Raw genomic sequence first — 20,695 nt, forward strand, 5'->3', positions numbered from 1 at the left:
ATAGTTGGTTATTATGGAGGCTTTGCGGTGGCAGTGCAAATTGGTATAATCCTCCTGGAAAGCAATCTGACAGGAGACGAATCTGGACCCATGGAAATGTACAGCCCTTTGACCCAGCAGTCCCACTTCTGGGAATCAATCTGAAAGAAATAATCCAACAGAAAAGGGTTTCATGCATGAAGATAACCACTTCAGTATTATCTGTAACAGCAAAAATTAGAAACCACCTCGGTGTCCAAGGGCGGCTAAGTAAATTACAGTTAATCAACTCGATAGAGCGTCGCAGAACCAGTGAAAATTGACGGCCCTCCAAAGACACAGAGCGGCTGGTGGTGCAGTGGCAGGCAGGGCTCTGGGAGAATGTTAAGTGGCAAATGCAGGCTGTTAGAACTGTGTGTGCACGCTGAGAAAAGCCCAAGCCTGTGTGGATCAGAATGGGACAGGGGGGTGGCACCAGGGTAAGCAGGGCTTTGGCACTCACTAAAGATGGAGGAGTTACCCTTGTAATACTGCTCAGCACCTGAGAGCAAATGGTGGCTCGGGACCACCCCCATCATGGTCCTGTCACTCAGTCTGGAATCTATTCAAGTAAAAAACAGGGACACAGCTAGAACAGAACACACTTACCCCAGAGCTGGGACAAGATGTCATTTCTACTAAGTCAGTTACATCTCCAAATGAGATTGCAAGTTACTTAAAACTACACTTGTCAAACCTCTTGGTCTCTCCCACACTGTCTAGAATGACTATGGGCCCCAGAGAGCTGTTGATTATGTACATGACAGCTACTGCTGGTTAGCACATCCGCTGAAAACAGGACATTGGAAAATATTTATTAACTCGTGTAGAATTAGCAATAGTAAACCCATCACTTGTTAATATAAATAATGTATATCTTATAAAAATAACTAGATTCTTCACAACATAAAGAAAATTAGTGAGAAGGCATTGTTTACATTTTATGGGTCTCATTATTGCCTGGCTTAATACAAGACAGCTGGGCTTTCATATCTGCTTCGATATTTAATCTATGGCAACAGCGCCCATCATGCAGCCTCTGGAAAAGTCCATTTACACTCCTGAGAGAATGAGAGTAGAAAAGGCAAATAACTTCTAGGTATGATTATGAAAATAGTTTTGACCCTCTGGAAGGGTCTTGAGGACCCCTGGGGTTTTCAGATCACACTGAAAACCACTGCAATAAATTACAGCATACCGAGCTACAGCTACAGGGCAGTGGGGTAGTTCATAGTTGGAGTGCAACCACACTGAATTATTTCTAACACTAGATGGAAATATATCCAAAAGTCTACACTTATGGCCTCCAGAGGCAATAGTGGCCTTTTTACTCCTTTAACCTTTCAGGCTTCTCTATAGTGGGTGTATATTTGTTTTAGGGTCAAAAAACATTTTTTGAGGCAAGGTTGGAAAGTCATGGTGTACTCACGCCCTGCAGAATGAACTGGATGGGAAGGTCATTTGAAATCATTAGTAGCCAGTGTTGGTGTGGGGGAGGGAGCGTCACGAAGCAGGGCTGGTGGGGATGGCAGCGTTGCTCCTTAATATGCTGATCGATCCCTGGCACCCAGCACACATTCATCATGATGCCATGTGGCCTGCCTGGGACCCAATGACGAGAATTGAAACTGGCTCAAGCTAATCACTGCTAGATGAAGGTCAAATATAGGTGACTATATATCAGCTATCAGGGTATGAGCGGACATGCCACTGCCTAAAGCTGCTGGACACGTACAAAGGGGGAAGTCCACACACTTGACTACAAAAGATGTTAGGTTTTCCTTGCTTAAAAAAAATTGATAATGAAATACCAGAACTCAAATATCACCTGGGGGAAGGAGAAGTAGGATATGATGAGAGTCAATATTGTTAGCATGTAAATTACCTGGAGAAGGGGAACACTAAGACCACAGGAGATTAATGGACAGGAACCCCAATGACAAACCACTTATTTAGCATTCACAAGGTGCCAGACCTGAGTCTAACCATGCTGTCCTGTCCATAAATGAACTCATCTTGTCCTCAAACAAGATGCCATTAAGTTAGCAGATGTGTGTGTGGGGGGGGGGTGATATTTCTGTCTCTACAAAGGACAAGGAGACATGGTCACTATGCACACAGGCATTGGTATGAACCACCACAGAAATGATTGCTGTGAGTCTGCCTGCCCAGAAGTGATGCACTGGTGACTGACAAGGGGGGGGGGGGCAATGACAAACCACGGAGACCCTTCCTTCTCCAGAGCACTCATGACAAGAGGCTACAGCAAGCAGAGAGTCCACCCAGGACATAAGAGACACCAGTCTGAGAGAAACTGCCCACACGAAAAGGAGCTCTCTCTCACACACACACACACACTCAGGGGACTCAGCATACCACCTCATAACCCTCAGGCAAGCTCACCGTAGACAAGTTCTTCCACGTCCAACTGACCTATGCACACTTCAGGAAGCTTGCTAGAGGGGAGTGTGGGGATCCTGGCTGACAGCAGGGTATCCCCACATTGCCACCACACCTTGATGTTCTCAGTCCACATAGGAAGGCAACATCGGAGACACCTGCACCTGCTTGATGTCTGTCCATTAAGGGAAAAGGACAAGAGAGAGATACGGCAGCTGTGCAAGGTGACACACATCTGTAAACCCCAGCACTCAGTAAGCTGTGACATGAATGCCATAAGTTCGATGCCAACCTGGTCAACTTGGGCCACTGGATGAGTTCCAGACCAGTCTACAGAGTGAGACCCTGACGCAAAACTAAACAGACAAAAGGCAGCAGCGGAAGACAGTGAAGAGTGACGCTGCCCTAATCTCCTCTCTTACTGGGAAAGTCCTGGTAATACTGACAAGAAATCACTACTTTGAAAAGCTATTTTTGTGGGGGAGTTTTGCTTTGCGGGAGATGTAACCCAGGCTAGCCTCAAACTCTTCCCTGCCCCAGGCATTCAAATGCTGAGATTATACGCATATACCAACACACCTAGCTATCAAAAAAAATCATCTAAATATTTTGTAGTGTGGGTTACAAAAACTGCCAGTGGTGTGATGAGAACCTGATGGTGCTTGCAGAAAGAGACAGCAGAGGGGACGCTGGTCACGAGATGCTTGTGGCCAGCATGCACAAGTAGGGGCACTAAGGCTTTTTTTTTTCATTTCTGCCATTTTCTTCTCAGAGTTTGACCATTTTCACAATAAAGCTAAATCAAATATAAAGCAACTCCCATTTTTAAGAAGTAAAAAGACCTTGCTCTCACTGAGCACTAGACGGGCTCCTTTAACGGTCTTCCGTGTCCAAGTTTTTAAAAGCAACAAGAAATAATTCACTAGACTGTCTCAACTCCTAAGTGTGCCAATTTTGCAATCTGCATTTTTCAATTACATTAAAACCATTTTTCCAAATTGCTCTATTCTCCCCTTGATGACACAGGATGAGATTGGATGAGACTTGCTCCCCGAGGAAGAGCCAGCACCTCCGTGCACCCTGGTTTCTCCGGCAGCACTTGCACATGGGCTGCTCTTGGTGCATGGAACGAGTCAAGTTCAACAACAAAGGTTCCCAGAGAGCAGAAAGCACAGGGTCAGCACAGCGCTGCTCTCAGTCAGCTCAGTTTGTTCCGAGAGCCACATGCTCAGAAAGCAAAGGGAACGGGAAGTTCTCATGTATTGGCCTCAAATTCATCGCGGTTTTCACTTGAGGAAAGAGAGTGTCAGAAACATTTCGCCTCCCACGAAAAGAAAATTCCAGCCCAGAAGCTTACAACTTTCTAGAGGCGCTACAGCCTGGCTGTCAACCACCGGAGCCACCTCGGGGCAGCCCGGAGGATAGTCAACCTTCTCGGGAAGGTGGGAAGGAAAAGAGAGGAGGAATCAGGGCCCAGAAATGTACAGCCCGGGGTGTCTGCCTACCCGTCCCTTGGTCTCTGTCAAATAAAGAAGGACCAGATGATCTCTGCGAGTGCTGGTGTGTGTGCGTGCTAACACACACACACATTCTCTCCTTGCCTTCACCTAATTACCCTCAATGCACTGTTAATCATTCACTCCCCAAATACCAAACGCCCACCACCACAACCCGCACCTCCTCCCCAGCTGCGCCTCTCATTTCCAACAGATTTGCCTCGTGCTCGGAATAAATTGCCAATCATCTGCATAATGCTCCACGACTCCTTACTCCACGCATCAAATCACTTCTCAATCTCATTTCGTAAAAATCCATCAAGAATAATTCTTTCAAAACTGAACTAAACCCTCGCTCTGGCACTTGGATCCATAAATTCCTTGTCTTTGAATGTGAAATATATCACTTTTTACAAAGCACATCCAAGATACCCTAATATAACCAGATCCACTAACAATGATAAATCAGCAAGATCCTGTAATATATAAAAATGCAAATCTAAGCCACCATAGAAATCATCTATGCTCCTCCTGCCCCTTAACAGAACCCAAGGAGTGAAGCCCAAGAGATTCTGGCTCCATCTGGTAGAGGGGCTTGCTCTTCAACTGGGCACTTCCAGAGGTGAAAGAGGAAGGAAGCAACAGCTCGCTGTCTTTGCTCAGTCTCTATAACCTACCAGCTCCCCATATTGCCTCTACTATATGCTTGCTGTGTAGCTAAGAATAAGTCCCTCAACCCCTGTGGTAAAGTGTGCTACAAACTGTGCCTAGCAGCATGTGACAGGCCCAGTGCAGTTGCTGACTCCCCGTTCTCTCATGTGTTCCTGGTCAACATAGAGCTGGTGATCTACATGAGAAGGCTCCAGCTGGGGTCACCAACTTCCAACACAGAGCTTTCAGCTATTCCTAAATGCAGTTTGCCTGAGGGAGACAACACAGCTCCCTCCCAGGTTTCCTAAAGTGTGAGGTTGCCTCCCCAGTACTGCCTGAGGCTCAACTTTTGGAGTCAAGCAACTATCTATCACCTGGTGGTCAGAGTGAGCACCTGGCAAGTGGACCAGCTCTCAGCAGGGCCTGGCAGGTGCACAGCACTGCAAAAGACTGCATAAGTGGCTTGGTGTCGACGATCACAGAAGCCCCATAAATTTTAAAGGTATTTATCTCAGGAACACAGAGAATGAAACTCTCTAAAATCCATATGCACAAAAACAAACTATGAAGAGATTCACAAAGGCAGAAGCTATATTAAGTCAGAAGACCCTAGGTGAGGTGTTTTTCTGCACGTTACGTTCTAACCAATCAATACAGGTCCAGGGGGGAAATTCTTGCTTATGCCAGGCACTGGGCTAGATCATTTCTTTTCATATTTACAGCAACAGTCCCCGTCAATAGGCATTCTCTCTACTTTACCAGTGATACCCACGGACCATAGAGACTAAGTGACCTTAAGAAAAGTCACACTGGTACTGAGCAGCGGTAGAGCGCAGCGCTGAAAGCCCGCCAACGTTCAGGTTCCATTTACCACACACAGGCCTTCTGCTGAAGCCCGATAGTGCAAAGCCCATCTTCACTACATTAAGCAGCAGAAAAGATGGCATTTATGCACAGTGTGATCGCTGCGGGACTCCTTGCTTTCAAATGGACTCCAGACGCTACAGGGAACAACACAGAGACAAGGGCAAGTGTGAGGAATGATACCATCACAAGATGTTTGAGGACAGTTTTTCAGCGGGGGTTTTGGTTGGGGGAAAGAGGGCAGAACCCAGGCCTAGTGCCTGCTAGACAGCATTCCACCTCTGAGCTATACCCGAGCCCCACAACAATACAGAAGACAGTATGGTGGCAGACGAGATAGCACACAACCAGCTGGATTGTGTCAACACGTGGGATGCTGCGGGCAGGCCAGGATGGACCACTGATGAGTGCGGGCTGGAGTAGTTTCACCTTTGTACCCCCTTTATCTTCATCTGCAAAGTTTTCCAAATAAGCATCAATGTTGCTTTTTTATTAACATATTAAGGAAATTTGTTATTGAAAAAAATCTAAAACAAATAAAGCAAGTAAATAGCACCTAACTCGGATGCTTTATGTGTGGATCTGCCTGTGTAAGAACTCAGGTCCCCCCACAGTGGGAAGCCCCCCCCACAGCGGGAAGCTCGCTGAAGCAGCAGGGAGTCCCCTTGGGGAGAGGGCTGGTACAGCCCCTGTATGGACAGAAAGACAGGGCTAGCTGTGTTTGGTTTTTTCCCTCAGAAAAGCCATCAAAGGCTGAATTCTATCTTGACGTGCAGTGGGTGTTCAAACATGTAGAGCCGAGCGAGTTTACCGGGAAATGAGAGAGAGTCTAAAAGGGTCTCTGTGCTGGGATTATAGCCATGAAAGCCTGAAGCTCAGGGCAGAAGGCAGGAAGGATCACTGCTTGTGACAACAGAGCAGCGGTGCAGAGACTGTGACTCATTGTTTTATTTTACTTAATTGCTCTGGCTGTAAATTTTTCAAAACTAATATAAGCATATTTTACAGCTCACAGAACATTTAGAACATATTAAAATACATCTTTCCACTGCAGTGTGCCTAGTTGAAAGGTCTGACTGCAACGCTGGGCTCTAAGGCTATGAAAGACTGGCATGCGGCACTCTACGCCAGTCAGATGGGCGGCGTTGTTCTGCTCCGGATCAGAGAAAAATCCTTTCAAGCAAATGTTCTGGTGAGTCAAAGATTCTACCACATTCTAGAAGCTTAGCTGGGCCAAAGATTTAGTAAGTCTTACTGTGCCCCCTAGAGGCGAGTAGGATTTCTGCACTCACAAAAAAAAAATCTTCCTAAAGCAAGGCAGTAAATTCCAGAAAATGTCTTTAAATCTTCATTGATCACTTAACATGTACCAAATTTCATGCCAGATGCTACAGAGAATATAAAAGTGGGTCTGGCGTGGCTGATGCCCCCGCAAAGCTTACATCCTTTCTATCAGCTCAGATCCCAGAGAGGTACCACCACCTGGCAGGGAAGCGGGTAAATCCCTTAGATAGCAAGACCCCAGCATTCTGAGTGCCAGCAGTGCATGCCAGGTCCCAGCCCAGGTGCTCACATCCAACTTCATCTACTGTTCAGAAAGAGCACGCAAACGCAGATAATCGCGTGCACTTCACACTCAGCTGAGCTTGGTTTACAGCTGTGGACAACATCTCTGACACGAAGAAGGAGCAGTTACTGCTAGGCAGACCACATACCAACCTCATCTAGGGCAGGACTTCCATCCCCACGTGCCCACCTGAACCCTCCTCCATGCCCTAATCCTTCTGCCCATCACAGCTCCCTGGTTTCTACTCCCCATTCTGCATCCTAAACTTACTCAAAGTCCCACTTATACAACCTCAATCACTAAACTGTCCAACATCTTATGAAAGTCTCTGCTCACTCAGGTTCCAATTCAACATTCACCTCCAGCTTCTAAAAGCCTCGTTTTCAAGACCTCTCAGTGAGAACAGGAGACACTGATCCTAGCAGCCACAGTCAGTATCGACCCAAATCAACTATGGCAAGTGCTTTGCCTCAAAGGTCATCCCTGGGATGTATTTGGAGGACTAGACAGGAGGGTGGGGCACCCCCTGAAGCTTCCTACCAGCCAAGGAGCCTCAAGCTAGCATCATCAATTCCAGCCCACTTGCCTCCTGGGAACAGGCCACAGAACAGCATCCTAAACACGGCCCTAAACTCAGGCTTCTTGTCATTCCAAACAAGGCAACTGTGACTTCTCCTGGACCAATCCTGGCACATACATCTTCACCAAGCCCAGAGTCAAGGCTCCAACACATAGACTCCTTTAAAAACCACCATGGAGCATGGTGAAACATGCCTTTAGTCCTAGCACTCTGGAGGCTGAGACAGGAAGATCTTTATGAGTTTGTGGCCAGACTGGCCTATACAATGAGTTACAAGGCAGAAGCCCAATCCCCAGAAATGGCACAGTAAAAGGAGAACTGGCTCCCCAAAGTTATCCTCTGACCTTTACACATGTACCATAGCATGCATGTGGCCACACACACAAACACACATATAATAAATAAGCAAACAATTTAAAAACTAAAGTCTTCATAGTCAGGAGGTAGGGAGTAGAGATGCCTAAACCTGTAAAGTGCTTGCTTTACAAGCAAAAGAACTGGAGTTCAAGCTCCAGAACTTATATTAACAACAACAACAAAAAGCCAGGCACAGTCATACAGTCTTGCAATCCCAGCTTTAGGGAAACAGGCAGATCCCTGGGATATACCAGCTGGCCAACCTAGCCTCCACAGCAAGTTCCAAGCCAAGGAAAACCCCTATCTCAAAAAGGGCACCTGAAGAACAACATCCAAGGTTACCCTGTCCTACACATGCCCACACAGACACACATACACAAAATAATCATGGGGAGTGGGAGTATAGCTCAGAGTATTTGCCTGCATGCGCAAGGTCCTAGCCTCAAGCCCCCAGCACCCAAAACCTCAAAAGAAAGCAAACAAACAAACAAAAACAGGGATACCTACAGTGTCTGTTCAGAAAACTAAAATTTATTGTCAGTAATAACCCAGGGTAGTCAAATGTTCAGTGGGGGCTTCAGGTAAAGACCAACTCCACAGGGCTCAGGTCTTCCTCTTCCCATCAGTGCACAGGTAGTTGGCAGGTGGGCATCCATGAGGACACACCTGACCTCTCCATGAAGCAGCATCATAGGTTCAAGGCGCGACAGTCATGGTAACCCTCTCCACCTTCTTGCTGGCTTGAGCTCCCCACATCTACCAAACTGTACTCTCCTCCCTCTAGTGGCCTGGAGACAGATATGACTATAGCAACCACTTTAGAACCACAGGTAAGTTCCCACCAGAAGCTAAGAGCACACTAGATACTGTGGACACAGCACATGTAGGTATTTATGCCACTAGAGAACCCTCAAGCCTTGCCAAGGGCATAAAGCAGCAGGTGAGCCAGTCCACTGTAATGCAACCTCCTCCACCCTATGAGTGCTACCTCACCCTTAGTACTGAGGGATTGGGGAAGGAGCCCAGCCTGCTTCCAGGCTCATCTAAGGGAAGGACCTCTACATTCAAACAGTGGACAGTGCCCAGTTAAGTGTAAGAAGACAGAAGGCTAGATACAAAAACAGCTTGCCGACTGTCTGGTCCCAACAGGAAGAGCATGACCCATCTGGCTTGATGCAGCTCCTGCTCCTGGCACACCGCCCAACCCAAGAACACTGTTCATTGGTCCCTTTCTGAGCTGGGTCTTGACTGTTCAGTAGAAACTGGCCAAGCAAAAAGCAAAGCAGAAGAACCCTAGAGAAAGAAGGACAAAAGAGGAAAAAAGTTCAGCCATCAGGTGAGCTCAAAGTCAAGGAGTGTCCCGTGTGCTCCAGAGCCAGCCAGACACTGAAATCCTTAGATAGGTCCCAGGCCCTGCTGGCCTCTGTGCATCAGGATGGAGAACTGAGAGGCCAGGACTCTGGGTGGGTCCAAGATGTCATGAGCCACTCCAGGAACACTGAACACCCCTCACACAGATTACATAGGCAAACGCTGCAGAAGCACTAAAACCTGACTCAAAGACGCCAGGACTCCAGCTGAAGACTGGACTGAAGACATCAGCCTTGCCAGAGCCAGCTACAAGAGTTTCAGCATGACCTGTACATGTCTACCTAAAACTACCACACACAGACATAGCTCACTTCTAAACACTTGGGTCCCCCTCTCTTCACTTGAGAAAATGCATCCTGGGTTGGTGGGTTGGGCTCAAATCAAAATCTCAGACAAAAGGACTCAGAGAAGTGGTTTTGAGAATGCTGAGGACAGAGTGGGCTAAGGCCGCATTTACTGAGCTTCTGTGGAATCTAGCTCTGCAATAAATGCTTATTTTCTTCATAGTTGTGTGTGTATGAAGGTGTGTGTACGTGTAGATGCAGGTGCACATATATTTGTGTGGGCAAACATATAAAGGTCAGAGGATAACTTCAGCTGTTGCTCTTCAGGGACTGTGCTGGCTAGTTTTATGTCAACTTAACACAAGCTTGTAGGGAATTTTCTTAATTAGTGATTGATGGGGGAGGGCCCAGTCCATTGTGGGTAAGGCCATCTCTGGCCTGGTGGTCCTGGGTTCTATAAAAAAGCAGACTGAGCAAGTCACGATGAGCATGCCAGTAAGTAGTATCCCTTCATGGCCTCTGAATTAGGTCCTGCCTCCAGGTTCCCGCCCTGTTGAGTTCCTGTCCTGACTGCCTTCAGTGATGGGCTACAATGTGGAAGTGTAAGCCAGATAAACCCTTTCCTCCCCAACTTGCTTTTGGTCATGATGTTTCCTCACAGTAATAGCGACCTAGACCAGGACATGCACCACCCTTGTTTATTAAGATTGGGTCTCTCGCCAGTCTGGAACTCACTATATAAACTAAGCTGGCTGGCCAGAGAACCCCACAGACCCACCTGTCTTTACCTACCTCGCACTGGGATGATAAGTATGCACTCACTTTTTTATGTGAATTCTGGGAATCAAGTTCAGGCTCTTGTATTTGCGAGCACTTTACTAATTAAGCCACTCCCCCAGCCTACATGATGTGCTTTTTAAAACACATTTCTCAAGCGATCACATAACAGAGGTATAAGTGTCTCTCTTGTGCAGACTCTGAGGGAGACCCACTTGGCCCAGAAACCAGCTACTCTTTGCGAGCTGTTGGAAGTCATGTTCTTCCCAGGAAGCTTGTAGTTCAGCTAGCTAGGGGGTCACCGGGGTCTCTCAGTAAACATCAGTATTTGGCCCCTATAGCTTATTTGTTCTGCTGGCCAGAAATTGGAATTATAGGCTGGAGTTAAATATATCTCATGGTTGGCATGGTGGCACAGGCTTTTCATTCCAGTACTTGGAAAGTAGAGGCAGGCATATCTCTTTGCCTTTGAGGCCAATCTGGTCTACATAGAACATCCCAGGCCAGCCAGAGCTAGCCACACAGTGAGAACCTGTCTCAAAAAAAAAAAAAAAAAAAAAAAAAAAAAAAAAAAAAAAAAAAAAAAAAAACAAAAAACTTACACGGTACACCCTGCATCCCCTGAAAACAGATGTCTAATTTCTCTGACATCACAAACAATAGACCATCTATCTTCTTTTCTACCTGTGTTTCTGTGTGTGTGTGTGTGTGTATCTGTGTGTCTGTCTGTGTGTCTATGTGAGTGTATCTGGGTTTATGCCTCTCTCTCTCTCTGTGTGTGTGTGTGTGTACATGCTCAGCACACATGTGAAGGTAAGAGGACAGCCCCTTACCTGTCAATCCTCAGGTGTCTTCCACCTTGTGTTTCAGATAGGGTCTCTCGACTGACCTGGAACTTTGCCATATAGACCAGACTCTCTAGCCCCTTAACTTCCAAGGCTCCACCTGGTCCATGTCACCCTGCCAAACTTTTTACTTGGATTCTGGGGATTCAAACTCAAATCTTCATACTTACAAGGCAAGCATTTTACTGACCAAGCCATTTTCCCAGACTTGTTAGTTGCTGTTTGATTTAAAGATCTCCAAAGCTAGCTGGGTGTGGTGATGCATGCCTTTTAAACACAGCATGATGGTGGGGGCGGGGGAGGCAGAAGCAGACACCTCTGTGAGCTCAAGGCCAGCCTTGTCTGTATAGCTAGTTCCAAGACGGCCAGAGCTACTAGAGAGACCCTGTATCAATAATAAGCTGGGGGGCGGGGGGAGGCACATGCCATAAATCCCAGCTCTTAGGAGACAGAGGCAGGAGAATAAATAAGTCTCCAAAGTTAGATTATCAAAACTCAAGTGCTGATAATTCCGTACCAGGGTTCAAGGTGAAACAAAACGAAGCATCACAGTTTATGAGTGAAAGATTAAAAGGAACAATATCCAGGGCTGTGAGCACATCGGAAAATGTGCTCCTTCTACTTCAGCTACTCCTGAGTAGGGGTTGCCTGTCTTCAGGTTGAGCCTGGCCTGCTGCTATGCAGGCCAGGGTCTGGCAGGGGGGTACGTAAGCAGCAGCATGCTTACAGCAGCATGGTCCATGGGAATGACCCAAACAGAAAAGGAATAAACTATGGCATACTTGGGCTAAAATAATGGGTTATTATAAAATGAAGTAAGATATTTATCATCTGAGCATATTGTAATTTATTTAACACTGTGGTGCTATGGCAAAGCAACCTTGGAAAGGAAAAGACTGGGGCAGGAAAAACCAAAGATCTGAGGCAAAGCACAGAGAACCCTCTCTCAAATACACCAGAGTGAACTACAGAAATTTCCAAAGCCACTGTCCCAACCACCACCTGGCTCTAATCACAACAACGTCCCAGGAAGAGAGCCACTGTGGGCTATTTTCCCTCACCTTACCTTGAAGGTTTTATCCATGGAAGTAGAGAGAAGCATGTGGCTTTTACAAAAGACTGGACACCACTGAATACTGTTGACAGGGCCCCTGTGGCCTCGTAGGTGGAAAAGCATTTTCTTGGGGACCTTAGTCTCTCTGTACTGACTGTTCAAATATGGCTGGATGAACTCAGACACAGTGGGAGCCACACAGAGGGGGGCTGGGGCATATCCTGCAGGGGGTCCTGGAGGCTCTAGATCTTTGCCCCCACCAGCTTCTGGATTCAGTGCCTGCAGCTGCCTCAGTCTCTTGGGAGTATAGGGAACCACACAGTCCTCACCCCTTTTCCTCTGAAAAGAGATGGCATTTTTAGCGGTGCTTTCAACTTTGCTTTGAGTCTGAGAAGGTGAATGGAGGGCATCCCAAGCAGGTTTTACTGGCTTTAAGCAGGCAGCTGCCAAGGGCACATGGCTGGCTGGAGCTCGGCTCATCCACAAAGGACGAGGAGGCTCACTGGTGGGGAAGGTGGTATCAGGGTCCTTTGAGGGCCACTGTAGCCTCTGGCTGGGACAAGATCCTGGGTGACTTCTCCAGATCCGAGCCAGTGGCAGACGTTGGTCCCCCGGGTCTTTATAAGGACTGTGCCCTGTGGGTTGTACCCCCTCTTTTGTCACATCCACTGTACCAGAGACAAAACCAGTTCCAGAAGGTCTGGTCACATCAGAGGCATCATCCATCTGACCTTCAGGGTTCACAGTTCTAGCAGGCTCGGTCTCAGTCTCTGAGTCAGAATCATCATATGCCACCAGCGAGGCCATGTAGACACACAAAGGTGACTTCCTAGAACTAAAAAAGGTCAAGAGTCAGCAACTGTGAACGGGAAAACAGTTCTGTACTTCAGAGCAGGAATGTCACTTTGAAAACCTAAGACTTCAAACTCCACTAACACGAACACATAAAAAAACAAAGGCTGCACTTTCAAAAGAGCTAAAAGAAAGGATTTCAGATACTCCAACATAAAGACATGATTCTGAGGCTCTTCCAGAGGATCAAACACAGTTCCACGGGAAGCCCCAGTTCCTAAGGACCCAACACCCTGCTCTGATCTCCACGACTACCCACACTCATGTACATACTCACACACCAACATATATGCAAACATACACACAATTAAAAATAGAAAGCATACCTTTTTTTAAAAAAAGGAAAAATTAAAAATAAGTGATGCTTTGGGCCAGCAAGATGACTAAAGTGGGTTAAATGTGCTTGCTGCCAAGCTTAAAGACCTGAGTTTGATTCCTGGAACCTACATGGCAGAAAGAGAAAAATCAACTCATGAAAGTTGTCCTCTGACCTCAACATGTGTGCCTTGATGTGCATGTCATTGCCGAACCTTATAACTAAATTAATGTAAAAAAGAAGGAAGGCAAGAAGAAAAGGAGGGAGGGAGGAGGGAGGGAGGGAGGGAGGGAGGGAGGGAGGGAGGGAAGGAGGGAGGGAGGGAGGAAATATGGATGGATGTTAGGGAGATGGCATGGGGAGATGGTATGTTCGCCCTAATTTAAACATAACACATTTTTAAAAACCTAAGTAATTTTTAAAAATAAATGGATTTCCAGTCTCCAATAGACATACTTAGAACACACAATTTTTTAATGGGAACCTATGTAGGGCTGGGGATGAAGCTTGCTAACAGAATACTTGCTAACACATGCAAGGTTCTGGGTTTGCCTCTTAGCACTGCAAAGCAGAAGAGGAGAAGAAAGTAAAGAAAGAAGAAGACAACAACAATGATCTTGGTATGGTGAGCCCAGCACTCATGAAGCTGAGGCAGGGGGATTATAATTTCAAGGCTATCCTAGAATATATAGCAAGACCCTGTCTTTTAAAAACAATCAAAGGAAAAAATGAGAGAAAATAAGCTTTTGGAGATGCAGAGCAATAGGAAGAGCACCTACCTGGCATGCCAAAGCCAAGGGCTGGATCCTAAGGCACCAGGCTACCTCCCCAAGTGGTCATGGCATTCAAAACTGTGTCTCACTCCAAATGCATAGATTCATACAATAATGAATTTCCTTTTAAAAATTCTTCATGGAATTCTGAGCCATCACAAATTGTTATTGGCTAGTTCTCAGTAAGAGGTGGTTTGGTATTTTAATTCAATACTTCAATATCATGAAGAGAACAGCAAGAACAGACAGTAAGAAAATAAGGGTGCTAAACATATCATAGCCAGCAGAGGGCATGGTGGAACAGGGTGCAAGCCTGGGCCGTGGACCAACTTCCCTGATGAAAGAAAACCCAGCTAGCCTCATGTTTGTGCATCTGTGCATTTGTGCATAACTATGGAAGTGTGCAAACCTGTGCTTCTGCACACGAGAAGGCCAGAACAAGGCATCCGTGTCCCCTCTATTGCTTTCCATCTATTCTTCTGAGGCATGGTCCTCCTGTCTCTGACCTCTTAGAGGTTGGGTTACAGGCAAGTGTGTAATGCCTAGCTTGTTAACATGGGTGCTGGGATCCAAACTTTGGTCCTCATGATTTCAAAGTAAATGCTCTTAACAGCTGAGCCTCTCTAACCCCAAACTGTTAAGACACACTTTCACTACATAAGCCAGTCTGGTCTTAGTCTCATAATCCTCCTGCCTCAGCCTTCTGAGTGATGGAATAACAGGCATACATCACAATGTCAGGTCATACACTAGGTTTCAATACCCCACTCAAACCCTTCCACATCTATCCCTCTAATGGCATTATTTATCCAAGAACTCCACTGCCACACAAGTCTGTTCATCGGCTAACTCCTGTGGTTATTGTTCCCACCAGTAGCTGAATCCAGGCCAGTAGCAATGTCCACATTTAAAGTCGTCTTCTAAAAAGGACTTCTAAAAGCAGTCAGCCAGTCCCCAACTGAACCAAGAACACACTGGGGACTAATTACACACAGATGAAACCATGCTCTGCAAATAATTTAATTTCTACATATTCAGCAGGGATCTGAGGCCAAGCTCCTTGTCCCTACCTGTCAAATGAAACCCATCAGATTCCTACCACCAGACTAAATAGAGCTCAGTCACAAGCCTGGATTTCGAGCCACACAGTTATTTGCAGAGTTGACTCACAGAGAGGCATATGGCAGATCAGAGGACAGAGTAGCCCATCAGCTCCACAGGGCATGGAAAATGTCTGAATGGCAAGAGGCTGGACTCCCGAGGCCCTTTCATCACAGGTAGATCTCTCTCACTCATTCAACAGCTGCAACAATAGGCAAAACAGTACATGACCTTCACTCAGCACACCCACAAGCCAGAGGAAGAGAGACAAGCACATCCCCCACTCCATGTGGGAGCCAGAGGCCATGGTATGTGAACTCAAAAGGAGAAACGGAAGAGAAGAGCAGAGCAGCTGGGCCCAGGACTGCATGTTCTTATGGACCCTAGACGAACCTCAGAGAGAGTACACCTGTGCGGTGACACTCTGGAGAAGCTGAGAACCAGGGATCACAGTACTTGAGTCTAAACAACAGAACCAATAACGATCTAGAGGAGTCAAGGGTGGGTCAAGAAAACACGCGTGAAGGGAGAAGGCTGAAAGCTGAGGGAAATGCACAGTTTAGAAGGTGATGGCTGCTATTTTGTACCCAAGTTCAAAGGATGTCATGGGAAAGGAGGGTTGTTGAAAACCAAGAGGAAAAGGATAAATGCGGGGGGCGGGGATAATGAGGACGGAAAAAAAATTTAAAAGCTAAAGGGAGCACAGACATGTGGGGCAGGGTGTCCTGTGAGTTTTGTTCACTGTCCAAGAAACCTCGACCTAGATGGATTTGTAGACTGAAAGCCGGTGGGCCAGGGTGCTGAAGAAGTTAAAGACAGGCGGGATTTTCCCGCTCAATAAGCACTTCCTTGTTACCTACTCTGTGTTTAGCTCTACGCTGGATTTGATGTGGACGGAAATTAAGCTCGGATCTTGCCCCGGTGGCCACAGATCCAGAGGGGAAACAAAAAGATACCCAGATACGGGTTTTGAAGGATGAAGAGAAGTTAGCCAAGCTGTCAACAGGAAAGGGTAGAGTTCAGAGCATTCTAGAAAGAAATGGGAAGAAAAGGAAAGCGTGCGGCACTCTGGACCTGGCACTATGAGGCAGGAAGCACGCGGCCACCAGGTCCCGGTCCCCTCCCGCCCGGGCCCGCGGCTCACCACACACACGGAAGCACTCGGTCCACCTCTACAGCGGTCCGGCCTGCACTCGGGCCGCCCAGTCGCGTTCCACCACGACGCCAGGGACCTCAGCCAATCAGAGATGGGTCCTGCCCCGCCCCTGGATGGACAGCCAATGGTGGCATGCCAGGACCGGAAGTTGTTCCGGCCGGATGGGGTTTCCACGGACGCCCTGAATGTACCGGTGGCTGAACCAGCGGCGCTGACTGGTGGGTCCCAATAGGGGCCGGTAAGTGAGAAGAGGGCAGCCGCCGCTTTGGGAGTGAGGGAGGGACGCCGAGGTGGCGCCGGGGTCTCGGGCTACCGCCCGAGCACTGAGCCCTGAGGACCCAGCTCCGAATCGGGCACACTGTTCTCTGGGCACCGGCACCGCGAGGGGCGGGGAGTCTGCGGCGGCGCCGCCCACCACGGGTGCATGCTGTCATCGTTTTCCACCGCCTGGGGCTTTGCCCTGTAGGGTCGCCATCAGTCCCCTCCACAAAGTATTAGGAAGGTTCCTGGTACGCATTTCACAGACCAAGAACCCAAGGGAGAAGCAGAGAAGTAACACTACTTGCCCACGGTTTGAAAACAATCTTATGCTCAACATCAAAAGCCTGCTCTCTCTGACCTATCTTTCCTTCCTATCTTTCCGCTGCAGCGCACCACTTCAGAACAGGACTGCCTCAGAAGGTACAGGCTGACCTGCCCTCCCCATTGTCTCTACGGTACACACAATAACAATGATGCTGTAGGCGTGGGGGGGCGGGGAGAAAGAGGGGTGGGGAGGTCACATGGCGGTCAACTTGAAGACGGGACAGCTGATGCAATTGCAAGTAACTCGGGGTTATTGAGAGTTTGATTGGTCCCCACCTCCTCCTTCCCCAGCCCAACCAGCCACTGGCTGGACTTGCTCATTAAGAAAGGTGATCGAATGGCTAAAATGTTCTGAGAACCTGAGTGATTTCTGAGAAACCCCTAAGTAAGTGAAACTGAAAGGGTGGGGCAAGCAGGAAAGAAAGACAATAGACCCTTCTAAAAACAGAAACTGAAAGGAAAGAGAGGGAGAGTATTAAAGACGTCCACCCTGCCTGCTAGTTCTCATCTGCTCCGCTGTCCCTTGTGTCCAGGGGCCACTGACTCCACAGCCAGGGTATGTATTACCATCTTGGCTAGGCTTGGAGCTTCTTTTCTGTTCTAATGGGGTTTTGTTTTGTTTTCCGCCTGCTTTATATGAAAGCACTAAAGACTTGAGAAGGGCCCGTGTCAGGATTGATTGGGATGTTGCATGTTTATTTCAGGTGACTCCCTGTTTTTGAGGAATTGATGCAGTGGGTACCCAGTGGCCTCTTTGCAGTCAGAGCTTGCCCTTCAGCAACTTCAGAGCTTTTGTCTGATTTGGCCTTCTTCAGTGGTCAGTGTCGGAATACATTGGCAGTCTCATTGTGGCAAGCCTTTGTAAATAAGGGTCTTTTTCTTTCAAAGGAGTATTCATGGGGCTAGGCATGTATTTCGGTTGTTAGGAGGCTGCTTGGCATGTTCCTGGCTCTGGGATCTATCCCTAGTGCCTTTGTATGGGGAAATAACCTTTCATTGACTAGACCATCATCTACCTCAAGTTTAAGAGTGTAAAAAACTGCTTGCTCTAAAGAGTCCTCTGGGATCGTGTCAATCGGAAGCTATTGTTACCTACTGTTTGAGGTCACAGTCCTAAGCTATCTAGAAACGTTCATAGGCTATCCCCTTTTACAAGCTGCCCCTAAAATCTTGCTGCCCTCTTCCCCCAGGCTGCAGATTCTGTGGATCCTACCTGTGTGGGTTTTGCGACTGTCCAAGTTCTTCTCATTCTGTATGCTTACACTATACCGTGCCCACTTTCTTTAAGAGCCCACAGCATTCATGCAGAACAATGACATCTTTCCAAATGAGCGGTAGATTTAATTCCTAAAAGGGGGAAGTCAGGGTGGAGGAGCCTTTGTGGGTTTCTCATCAAAGGCTTGCTTGAGGTTCCTCTGGGTTGGGCAGTTGGACCTTTTACAATCCTGGTACTTTTTTACAGGGGATAATAGATCACTTCCTGATTGTAACGCCTTTTCTTTCTTCCATATTGGGTTAGTAGTTAGATAAAAGAGCATATCCTTAAGAGAGACACAACTTCTCATCTGCAGTTGATATGGTAAGCCCTCGAAGCAGTGATCATTAGCCTTTGGGGTATCTCGACTCCTTCATAAAGTCATTGAACCTGTGTTCAACTTCATAAAGTGTTGAACACTGCTTAAACCTGTGTACATCAATGAATATGCAAATGTTGATATACTTCAAGGTTCGAGAACTCCAGGCTAAAAAGTTAAGCTTGATTCTAAAAGTTGATAAAAATAGAAATAAGGGATGGCAAGAGCTCTTCACACAATACACAGGAGAGTGCGTAACTGTGTGTAGTAAGGAAAAGGGTAGCTGTTTCCTTTGTCCTAGAGCAGTCACTCAAGAAATTGCCTCTTGATCTCTCCCTCACTCTTTCCCACATGTACTTACACACAAGATTTAAAAGTGACCATGCATGAGCGAATGCCTGTGGTCAGGGGAGCAGAGATCTTACCTGTTATTCCCTCCATCAGATTTAGTTTATGTGCCTCTTCCAGGTCAGAATTCTAATATTTAGGTGTCCCATACAACATGGAGCCTGAATGCAGGTCTAGTTCCCCTAACTGATTGCACTAGTGGGAGGAGGCTAGCTGTCCCAGGCTCACTCACTCGTTCTCTTTTTTCTAGGGCTTGAATGGAGTTGTGACTATGATTGACTGTAGTCTTTGCAGAGCCCCTCATTTTGTGGAGGAGCAGGCTAAGCAGAGAGAAGTCCAGGGATAACCAGGACAGGGCAGATTTTACAGTGGGCAGAGAGGCTTCTACAAGCCTAAGACCTGGAGGAGACCCCAGGTGGTCTGCCTGGCTCTCCCCGGAGCTCAGAAGACAGGGCTCAGTGCCAGAACACTAAACTAGTGTTAGTTTCTGACTAACTCAGCCATCAACGAGAACGAACACTGATATCTTTGTTTGCTGGTTTTGGAGGATTTGGGGGATGGGTTGCAACAGGGTGTTATTTATATAACCCAGGCTAGTCTAAAATTTATCACAGTCCCCCTACTCAGCTAGAATTGGAGGTATATACTCCCATGCCCAGCTAGAAGCCACACTTAACAAAGATGATGTAAAAGAAGAGTCTAGAGGAAAAGGTTGAACTTACCCGTTTTGGAGGGTCATTCATAGCAGATACTAGAAATATATGATCATGAAGCTGGTGCACACCCTCACTGTACTGAAGATTCAGCAACTCAACAGCAGAGGAAGTGATATAATAAAGGTAGAACGAGAGAATGTTCCAGGGACATGGGGTGAGAACGGCCCAAGGCTTCAGGAGTTGGGAAAGGCTATGAAAAACTGAGGTTGAGTCTCAAAGATAGCAGAGACCAAACCAGGGAGGAAGAGACATCCTAGACTGGGGGAGCGGTGGGGACTCAGGGCCTATGACCGGGATGGGCTCTGGATTTGAACCTCAGGCGGATTCTTGTGGCTTCCCTAAGCTAACAGGATGTACAGTTACAGCTTGCTCTTCTAGTACACTGGGAAATTGCAAACGGGATATCACTTGACCCTTTGTGTCTAGAAGTTATTTTTATTGCATTCATTATTATCTGACCCAGGCAAATATACCCAGAGAAAAGCAGGGTCGAGGAGTTTCTTCTTATTCCCTGGCTTCTACATGCCTCTCCTCCCTGGGCTACCGGACCTTGCTATCCAAGTCAGTCTCTGACCAAACTTCCCTTAGGAATCAGGTGAGATGATTCTCAATGGTCCTTGTCCCATCATGGCTTTGGTATTATGAGTTGATGAACTTGTATGAAGATAACAAGTAGACAAATACAAACATCTCCACTGTAATCTGACTCTGAGAGGTGAGTAGGTGGAGGACAATGGCTGAGACCACCCTAGCTTGTCTCAGACACGTACCTTCTGTAGCTGTTTCCTCCAGAAGAAATCTTCATCCTGCAGGGAAGCTTGTTGTAACACTGGATGTTGACAGGGTGATGAAACAACAGTGTGTTCTAAGAGCGGGGAAGGTCCTGTCCTGCAGTTTAAGGTTAAGGGAAGCACAGTAAACAACTTAATAGCTTCAGGAAATCCCTGACTCGAACCAGATTCCCTAGGACCCTCCCCTCCCTCAATCATTCAAGTAAGGACTGCTGAGAG

The 20,695-nt window shown here is 47.1% G+C and overlaps 2 protein-coding genes across 7 annotated transcripts in view; one reads left to right on the top strand and one right to left on the bottom strand.

Moving 5' to 3' along the window:
- The window catches only part of Wdr25 (WD repeat domain 25), a 136,742-nt gene extending 120,254 nt beyond the window's left edge, over nt 1-16,488 (bottom strand). Inside the window, exons 1-2 of the mRNA XM_057782854.1 lie at nt 16,451-16,488; nt 12,277-13,099 (exon numbers count right to left, since the gene is read on the bottom strand). Of these exons, the coding sequence (XP_057638837.1) occupies nt 12,277-13,071 (795 nt within the window). The 5' untranslated portion in view covers nt 13,072-13,099; nt 16,451-16,488. The remainder of the gene's footprint in view (nt 1-12,276; nt 13,100-16,450) is intronic.
- A 136-nt stretch (nt 16,489-16,624) lies between these two features.
- Wars1 (tryptophanyl-tRNA synthetase 1) overlaps nt 16,625-20,695 on the top strand; it is a 31,254-nt gene continuing 27,183 nt past the window's right edge. The window contains exons 1-2 of one of the 6 annotated variants that reach the window (XM_057783301.1): nt 16,625-16,700; nt 17,112-17,178. The gene's annotated coding sequence lies outside the window, so the exon portion shown is untranslated. Of the gene's footprint in view, nt 16,701-17,111; nt 17,179-17,405; nt 17,433-17,488; nt 17,604-20,259; nt 20,281-20,695 lie in introns of those variants that run through there. The other 5 variants (XM_057783303.1, XM_057783304.1, XM_057783307.1 and 2 more) reach the window with 5 other exon arrangements.

This window comes from Chionomys nivalis, chromosome 10, assembly GCF_950005125.1.
Source record: "Chionomys nivalis chromosome 10, mChiNiv1.1, whole genome shotgun sequence".
Taxonomy (NCBI): domain Eukaryota; kingdom Metazoa; phylum Chordata; class Mammalia; order Rodentia; family Cricetidae; genus Chionomys; species Chionomys nivalis.